This window comes from Dendroctonus ponderosae, unplaced genomic scaffold, assembly GCF_020466585.1.
Source record: "Dendroctonus ponderosae isolate FM_Combo_2020 unplaced genomic scaffold, Dpon_F_20191213v2 Dpon_F_20191213_3, whole genome shotgun sequence".
NCBI classification, from domain to species: Eukaryota; Metazoa; Arthropoda; class Insecta; order Coleoptera; family Curculionidae; genus Dendroctonus; species Dendroctonus ponderosae.
Window position 1 is genome coordinate 615,965 of NW_026018508.1, and position 8,411 is coordinate 624,375.

General features: G+C 37.2%; 2 protein-coding genes and 1 long non-coding RNA gene across 5 annotated transcripts in view; 2 read left to right on the plus strand and 1 right to left on the minus strand.

Moving 5' to 3' along the window:
* LOC109542548 (P2R1A-PPP2R2A-interacting phosphatase regulator 1) overlaps nucleotides 1–5,097 on the plus strand; it is an 11,721-nt gene extending 6,624 nt beyond the window's left edge. For 2 of the 3 annotated variants that reach the window (XM_019911814.2, XM_019911815.2), the window contains exons 4-5: nucleotides 3,805–4,013; nucleotides 4,076–5,097. In XM_019911814.2, the coding sequence (XP_019767373.1) occupies nucleotides 3,805–4,013; nucleotides 4,076–4,248 (382 nt within the window). In that variant the 3' untranslated portion in view covers nucleotides 4,249–5,097. The remainder of the gene's footprint in view (nucleotides 1–3,804; nucleotides 4,014–4,075) is intronic. The other variant, XR_002172437.2, reaches the window with a different exon arrangement.
* A 721-nt stretch (nucleotides 5,098–5,818) lies between these two features.
* The window catches only part of LOC109542549 (U6 snRNA-associated Sm-like protein LSm4), a 9,135-nt gene continuing 6,542 nt past the window's right edge, over nucleotides 5,819–8,411 (minus strand). Inside the window, exons 3-4 of the mRNA XM_019911816.2 lie at nucleotides 7,106–7,388; nucleotides 5,819–5,988 (exon numbers count right to left, since the gene is read on the minus strand). Of these exons, the coding sequence (XP_019767375.1) occupies nucleotides 5,909–5,988; nucleotides 7,106–7,388 (363 nt within the window). The 3' untranslated portion in view covers nucleotides 5,819–5,908. The remainder of the gene's footprint in view (nucleotides 5,989–7,105; nucleotides 7,389–8,411) is intronic.
* On the plus strand, nucleotides 5,987–7,116 carry LOC109542550. The gene is made up of 2 exons (XR_002172438.2): nucleotides 5,987–6,903; nucleotides 6,971–7,116. It is a non-coding gene; the product is annotated as an uncharacterized LOC109542550 (long non-coding RNA).

An 8,411-nucleotide genomic window follows, 5' to 3' on the forward strand; every position in this document is an offset into this window, starting at 1 on the left:
GTTGTATGGATTATTTATGTAAACACCAAACCCCGCAGAATTCGAGGTTATGAGAACAGGTTGACATTTCGAAATAGGTTCCGTCATTCAACGATACGTTGAATTTACCGTTTATACTTGTCTATCTTATTGTCACTCTCTATTTATCCATGGTTACCGGAGTTTTAAATAATTACGAAGCAACGGCTATTTGCGCAATGTTAATTAGGCAGATTACCTTGAAAAACATTGATGTCGTATTTCTGATAGTTTTTTCCAAATTTATCAGTTTTTAATAACAATTAATTTATTTTACTAGTTTTTCTGTACTCCTATAACACCGCGAGACAACACCCCCAGAGGAATGACGCCAATTTTGAATCACGCTGTATACGCAAATGTATTTTCATGTTCATCCCGAAGCCTCTACTCGGGCAGGGCGACAGAATACGATTTAGAAGTTTTACGACCATCTGTTCAAAGAATTTAAGCTGAACATGGCATCCCAGTAATGCACCACAACTTCACAAGAGTAGTGTGAAATTATTTTAATACGAACGCAAGAAAATTCCGCATTTTTACGCAAAATTATATGGACCGACGAATCAAGATTTACAAAAGAAGGTATTTTTAATAATCGTAATTCCCATTTCTGAAAAATAAAGCTGAAAGCACGTGGAGCCCACACGTAGATAAAGTCAAGCAGAAGGCTACTGTCACTATGTGTCACTTGCGACGGGCGCTTGGGAAAAACTGGAGCCTAAAACCACACGTTATGAAGTGGTTGTACACTGCTGTTATAAGACCTCGGATCTGTTATGGTTCCGTGGTATGGTGGCCGACGGTGGAGAAGGCGTGCATATCCCGGAAAGTGACAGGTCTGCAAAGACTGTCCTGCCTAGCGATGACGGGCGCAATGAAGACGACACCGAGCTTAGCATTAAACATTCTCCTGGGCCTTCCTGAGCTCACCCTGTGGATACGCAGTGTTTTACGAAGTGATTACTTTAGGACCAGAAGGAGTGATCGAGATCTACTCCGACAGCCAGGCTGCCCTCAAGGCACTCTCAAGTGTTAAGATGGACAGTAGACTGATCCAGGATTGCTAGGATGCCCTGAATAAAGTGGCAGAACGGAAACAATTAAACCTGGTGTGGATTCCGGCGCACATAAGGTTCGCGGAAAACGAGCGAGCCGATGCATTGGCAAGGCTCGGATATGTGGAGAGCCCAATAACTGCCGAACCTCACATAGGGTTAACTAACCGACAGGTAGAAAGCGCTCTAAATGACTGGCCTCTTATAGGCACCACAGAGATGTAGACAAGCCAGAGTTGATAGAAACCACAAGTGACCCCAAGGTAACATCCAATTGGTTGACATCAAGGAGTCGTTGGACCCTGAGAACTCTAGTTGGGGTCATGACACCTACACCTACAAGGAATTGGCGATGCCTTTTATGTCCACAATGTGGACATAAAGAGGAAACATCGTATGACCTTGTAGGAGTATGCCACCACGGGACGTCTACTAGGAGGCGCCTCCTTGGGGCTTCCACACTCCTTGCAGGGGAAGCGGGACGCCTGGGTGGCGAAGATCAGGAGTGGTAAGTAAAGCGAATGGCGAAAAGAGCCTTTACGGCTTACTCGCCGGATCCGTCGGATCCCCCCACAATAGTACTACTACTACTACATTTGCGTTAATTATTCATGATTATTCTCAAGTGCGGTATCATATTTATGAGGAAGTATTGAATAGCTAAAGATACTTGGCAATTTTGCAAACCTTTGTCACAGACTTTGTTGATAATCTGCCTATGGATAAAAAAAGATTTAGATATTGATGGTATCAACTGGACGGTGGTCCTCCACATTTTGAAACTGTGGTAGGCCAGAAAATGTATGAGATGTTTGAAGATAGATGGATTATGCGCCTAGGACCGTGGAATTAGTCACCAAGGATTCCAGACTTAAAACCATTAGAGTTTTACCTTTGGGGAACAATAAAGCAAAAAAATTACTGTACTCCCTTCGATTCTGTGGTAGAACTACTAGCCCGAACTTTGGACTAACTGGATCCAGCTGAAATAACAAGTGCTACTACAGAAGCTGTTATGTCTAACATTCAAAAGTGTTTAAGAGTCAATGGGGTTTATATTGAACATTTATCTTTTTCTTCTTCCTCTTTATATAGGCGCATCGCCTGTTTAGTTGAATTTCTTTGAAGCAGTTCTTGCGAGGTTGATTGCCAACTGTCTTGCAATCGTTTTGGTGGTCGTCCTACACAGAGACAAGGGATAACTATTACTTGTCTCTGGTTCTACATGGTCTTCTTCCATGTGGTGTGTTGTTTAGTACTATCTTGGCTATTCCGTCGGAACTCATTCGGTTGACCTTAGGTCATTTATATTAAAATAAATTGTGTGATTAGTTTTATTGTCACGTATTGCTTTTAATTACGGTTCATCGCTGCAATTTCGTAAAAACACGTTCCCACAATTAAAACAAAACCGTAAATAAGTTTAAAACTACTAGAGTTTGGTATAGCGAAACATTTCCTATATGTGAACACATAGGAAATGTTCTAGCCCAGGAGCGAGCAACCTTTTTTATCAACAATTTAGATTTAAAAAAATTTTGGCGAGCCGCACATAAAGTAACACTTATTAATAATTTGCAAAACTTTATTTATAATAAACATTAGAATAAAAATATGTGAAAAAAGTAAAGATTTCATATACAAATTTTAATGCAAATTAAAACAAACAAGAAATGAACAGAAAAACTAATTTACTTAAAATTTTTAAAGATAAATTTGGCACTGTTCTTTCGATAAAAGCTGATCAGTATCAGTCGGAATTGAAGAGGAAGCTACATTTTGATTAACTCTTCTTCAACGTTACGTGACGTATAACGCACTTTGTCCGATAATGAGTGTTTAGCTCGTGTCCCATGCATCCGTTTATACGATGAACTGACAGATTTCCAACCAATAGAAACACTTTCGTATCATCGTATAAACGTATGCATGGGACATATACTTTAACCATTAGACACGTCGTAGTTAATTCTGCTTGTTTTATCAGCGCGAAATGCCACGGGAAGGTCGAGAAGTGTTTGTATGTATATTGTCATTTGATATTTTATTAGCTCTTGACGCCTAATTAATAACATCCCAAAGTGGTTCATAAAGCAAAACTGACTATGTTGATGCAATATAAGACGTTGCTTTATTCAAGAACCGAAAGTGTTTTAAGGAAATAAAATAATATCTTCTTCTTCGTGTAAAATGGCAAAGTCATTAAAAATTGTGTTATTTTTTTTCGAGCAAACTAGTGGTCTGAGGAAAAAACAATAAGATGTAAAAAAAGTTGGTAAATAACTTGTAGTAATGAAAACAATTAGGTCGAGAAAAGTTTAAATTCAGACAAAAAAGTTCTGAACAAAACAAAAGGAAGGGTTCCATATTCCTGCCCTGTGTAAAAGCAAACTGAACCACGAAACACTATCATAGAATGGCACTCAATTAGCTTATATGTAATGTGTACCAGAATTGAAGTTTCTATGTTTAACCGTTTTAAAGAAAAATAACAAAAACTAATACTTACCGTCATTTTTTTGTCACCATTGGAAATTGGAGTCTTCTAACATACCAACGCTAAATTCATCAATGAATTTATACAGTAATTTACAAGTATCTACTTTATTTCAGCGTAAAAAATATCACCATCGTCATATTATAGCAATTTTAATGGATAACAAGAAAATTGGAAGATTTCAGATAGGGATATGGAACGTGTAATATTTATTTTTGAAACCTTTTTCAGATGTTTTGGCTTCCAAAGTCCTACACGTCGAAATTTCGTACGACGCAGTGAGAGTCCAGTTTTGCGCCCTAGTCCACTTTTACGCGCAAAACGCAAACTTGATGACAGAGACGTCGACTTTTCTATTAGCCCCCGAGCCAAACGGGTCAATACGTACTCAGGGAGTGATGGCAGAGGATTGTTAACCACTACAACAAATTCCTTGCAAGGTAAAATTTAATGAAATCCATCCACGAAGCTATAATAGCCTTTATGAATGTTTTGGTTAAAGGTTCCTTAAGTTCAGTTGGAACTCCTGAAAGCCTCTCTAGCGCGGATTCTCCAGGTTCCGGATTTGCATTTCGTCCAGTTGACAGTCCATCGCCGACACTGGAGGGTAGCAGTCAAGGAGAATCCATGATGGGCAAAGGGGGAGATCAAGACATGGCTGAAAGTCCCAGCTAATTATCATTCCAAATAGAAATGGAAGACGGAAAGATTTACGCTTTTTGAATGAGAATGAAATAGTATGGTGTGATGCAGTGTAAACATTTTAAAATCTGTGTGTTTTGTTGATGTGTAGATATCTGTAAGTACTTGGGTTAGGTTTGAAAACGTATTTAAAGTTTATTAGAGCAAAGCCAAAGTAATATTTGAGAGACTCGCGGAGAATTGTGAAATATATACATATATTTTGTAGTGTTAAGTAATCCTTGTTTCCAATGTTTTCAAGTGGTCAACCGCAGATTTATTCGGATACTCTTAGCTTTTCCTAGCTTAGGCTCCGATCTAATTTGTTCTCACTGTTCTGCAAGATTGATCAAGAGGATTGTAACCGAATTATTTATCATAAGGTAATCTAGAATGTGTTCAAATATGTCTAATTTTGCAATAACATTTAATATTATAACTTTTAGATCATCTGGAAAAGTGCTATTTGACTAAAAATACAATTCATTACTTGAAGTTTTAATAACTTCTGAAATACTGTTTCTGTAGGATTAGCAACACGAATTATTTGAAGTTGTTTTGTCTTTCGAGTTGTTAAATTTAAGTCTCGTCAAATTGAATGGATACAATTTGCATAACTGGAGATTATGATAGGTGAGTTTATTCACAATAATTACTTGAAGATTGTTATTAGGACTTTATTTGTATTAACATAGACATTATTCACAATAATGCAAACCTGAAATACTTCGTAATATCAGAAGTTTCAAATTTGCTAATATGAAAAAAGTTTTTTACTACCATTATTATATTTGTTAATCAAAATGAAACTCTACTTACATCTTCAATAAATCTGTTTTGACACACTGGTGTCTGATTTCGGTGCTATTACGCGTACATGTGGCGTGCTAAAGTTTTGGGTTAGATGTCAACACTGTTAATTTACAATTTGAGGATTTCAGTGAGGCTGCTCAGGGACAAAAATACTTTTGTTGATCGCCTGGTGGACAGTACGTACTTTCGCCACTGTTTTTGATCGCGAAAGCATCACTTTTGCTCATTACAAATTGTCTTTATCCCGATTATTATATTATTCGCGAGTTCAAAAGTCCAGACGCCCCCTGGTAGTTACAATTATAACTACAAGTTAAGTAGTAATTTGACATTTGTTTTGTTGACATTGGTGTTTACATCTGCTTGTGATTTTTTGTTCAAATCAATTTTTGAAAGCTTTTAAAGAAATAGAAACAGATCGAAAAGTATGTAAGTATTGTTTTATGTTATAAATGTCATCAACACCAATAAATAAGTCTGACAAGTCTAACTGTTACTCGACCCCGAGTAATTTGACGTTTCGCCGCGCCTCTATCGGTAGTTGAACTCGCGAATACATACTTTCTACCGGGGATACCAAGCTACGCATTTTGAAAAAGTAACGCTCGTCGTGTAAGAACGAATTTCTCCAAACGTGAAAAAAGCTCTGCTGAAATGCTCAAACGTAACAATTACATACAAACGGTACGTACACAAGTAACAGCATTGTCCGCACTAGTATCTAAATGGATAAGAAATAGAACAAAAATAATTTAAAGGAAATACGATTCTATTTAATAATTATTATTAAATTTAAATTACCTCATACTAAGAATTAACAATAGTAATATACTTATGTTAGCTATGCCAATTTTGTCGGTTTATTTTTTTGAAACAATTTTTGTTGTCCTCCAGGTTTGTTAGCGCGACCCCCAAAGTTACCTGCAAAAAAATATTATAATTAAAATCGTTTTTTAAAACAATGCTTGCATAAACATAAATCTATCTAATTATGGTATGGTAATGGCATCAAAATAGCTGTCAAAAAAATAAAATAAGAATGAGTCAAAGTCATTGACATCAACAAAAATTATCAGGAAACATCAGTAGCGGATGTTATGGACTCGAGCATTCAAGGTGGTGAAGTATCAGCCTGATAAATATCGAGGGAGACAATCGCATGGAAATCCGATCAAGAATAGAGTGCACGCGCGCGCTTTCAACAGAATGAGAAAGGTTATTTGCAGTAGAGATCTTAGTTGGACGGACAAAGTCCGAAACTTAGATATACTTAAACATCTAATTAAAAACGCTGAAATCTTATCAAACGGAGACAATTTGAATACTTCGGTCATGTAATGAGGGCGCAAAATACAGACTACTGCAAACATGCAGGGTATCATTGCTGGCAAGCGTGGTCCTGTTAGACGCAAAACATCATGACTGAAGAATTTACGCGATTGGTGTGGCGTGACCTCAAGCGCACTCTTCAGGTTGGTGACCGAGGTTCTGGGAGGGCATGGTACATGAAGAAGACGAAGGCCATCGGAGTGCAAACGAAGTGCTGTCTGGACTTTTTAAAAAGATGGCGTGAGGACATCCAGAAGACTGCTGGGAAAAAAACTGGATGAGGGCTGCTATGGACAGGCAAATATGGAAGATGCCGAATTCAGGAGTGGATGAGAACAGGCTCATAAGAAGAAGATTCTTTCCCACCTTCTAAGGCGGCAGACCAACGGAACCACCCGTGATCACTGGTGACCATCAAGCAGATTTCCAGCATTTACTATTACCATTCTACAATGGCTAAACACCGCTCGAAATTGTCAACGTGGCCTAAATTAGTGGTGGAAAAAGGTGGGTGGTTATAAACGTCTAAACAGTTGAACCCGATATATGATTGCTGTAAGACCATTCGTTGCAGATTCCTTGATTTTAGTAGATGGTGATAGCGAGTGGTTCCTGTGGGACAGCAGCTTTTTAGCCAAAATGTATTGGTTTCCATGAGATTAATTCTATGCGGCATGATTTAGAATTTGCAACATAAGTAAAACCTTACCTCTAGCTGCAGGTCTGTTCCTTTGATTTTGACCACCACGACCTCCTTTTTGATCGCGAGATTGCTTATTCTTAGTAACAGTCTCTTCTTTAACCATATCAATAACTTCATCAGGTATTCGTAAATATTTTATTGTGCTGCCTCGAATGTAACATTCTGGCATTCTCCAAAACTTGTCACCATCTCTGGAGGTGCAGATTACTTCTCTAAGGTTGATGTTCATCCAATTGTCACAGCTCACTAGATGTCCATTGTATGTTTCGCCATTTTTCAATTCTACCAACTAAATATAAAATATTTATTACAGTAAGCTTGTCAGATGCATCAAAGCCGCTTGTCAGATGCATCAAAATGAAGAGTTTTTAAAAATCGGGATCTACCAATAACAATGAAAATACGTCTACTACGCTGGTATGTGTTTTCAATCTTATTATATGGAGTCGAATCATGGACGAAGGCTTGACTATGAAAAGTGTGAGATCAACGATGAAATCAAAAAGAAACTCGAATACTTGGGTCATATAATAGAAAACGAAGATCGGTATGGGCTGCTGCAGCTCATTCTTCAGGGCAAAATATATGGCCATAGACAGCTTCAAAACCTCAGACAATGGTTTGTCTTAACCACTACTCTTCCGTGCAGCAGTCAATAAAGTTAGAATTACAATGGATACAAGTAAATACAAGTAGGTATTCGATAATTTTGTTTCTATGCCGAGAACTTTGGTAATTGAATTGAACCAATACTTGGTATCGAAATAAAGTACTCGTATCGAATCGAAGTATCGTATCGTCGTAAATAATCAAATTATCAAAACTGTAAACACTGTCACAGTGAAAATTGATAAACATCATTTATCAATTTTCAATAATAAATATATCAATAAAACGGACGCATTTTTACAAATTTCGGCCAATAAAGGTAAATACATTATTTCTAATAGGTACTTTTTCTTTATTGAATATAATCGATATATCTATTTTGGAGAGAGGTTCAAAATACAACAAAATAGTGCAGGCTTTAGCGTTTTTTGTCTGCAATTATTTGCGGCCTTCCAACATTGTAGAAGGAGAAGGATTTTTACGTCTTCTGGAAGTGCTTCAACCTAATTTTAAGGTACCTGCTTAGTGCAGCATATTCAAAAAAAATATATAAAAAATATGAAGCTTGTGTAGCTATAGCTAAACCGAAATTGTCAAAGATTGACAATATTTGTCTCAGATTGGTCATTTGGACAGAAACAATGAACGAGCGAGGTTTCTTAGGTGTGACATATCATTTTCTTCAAAATAGTATAATGCATAT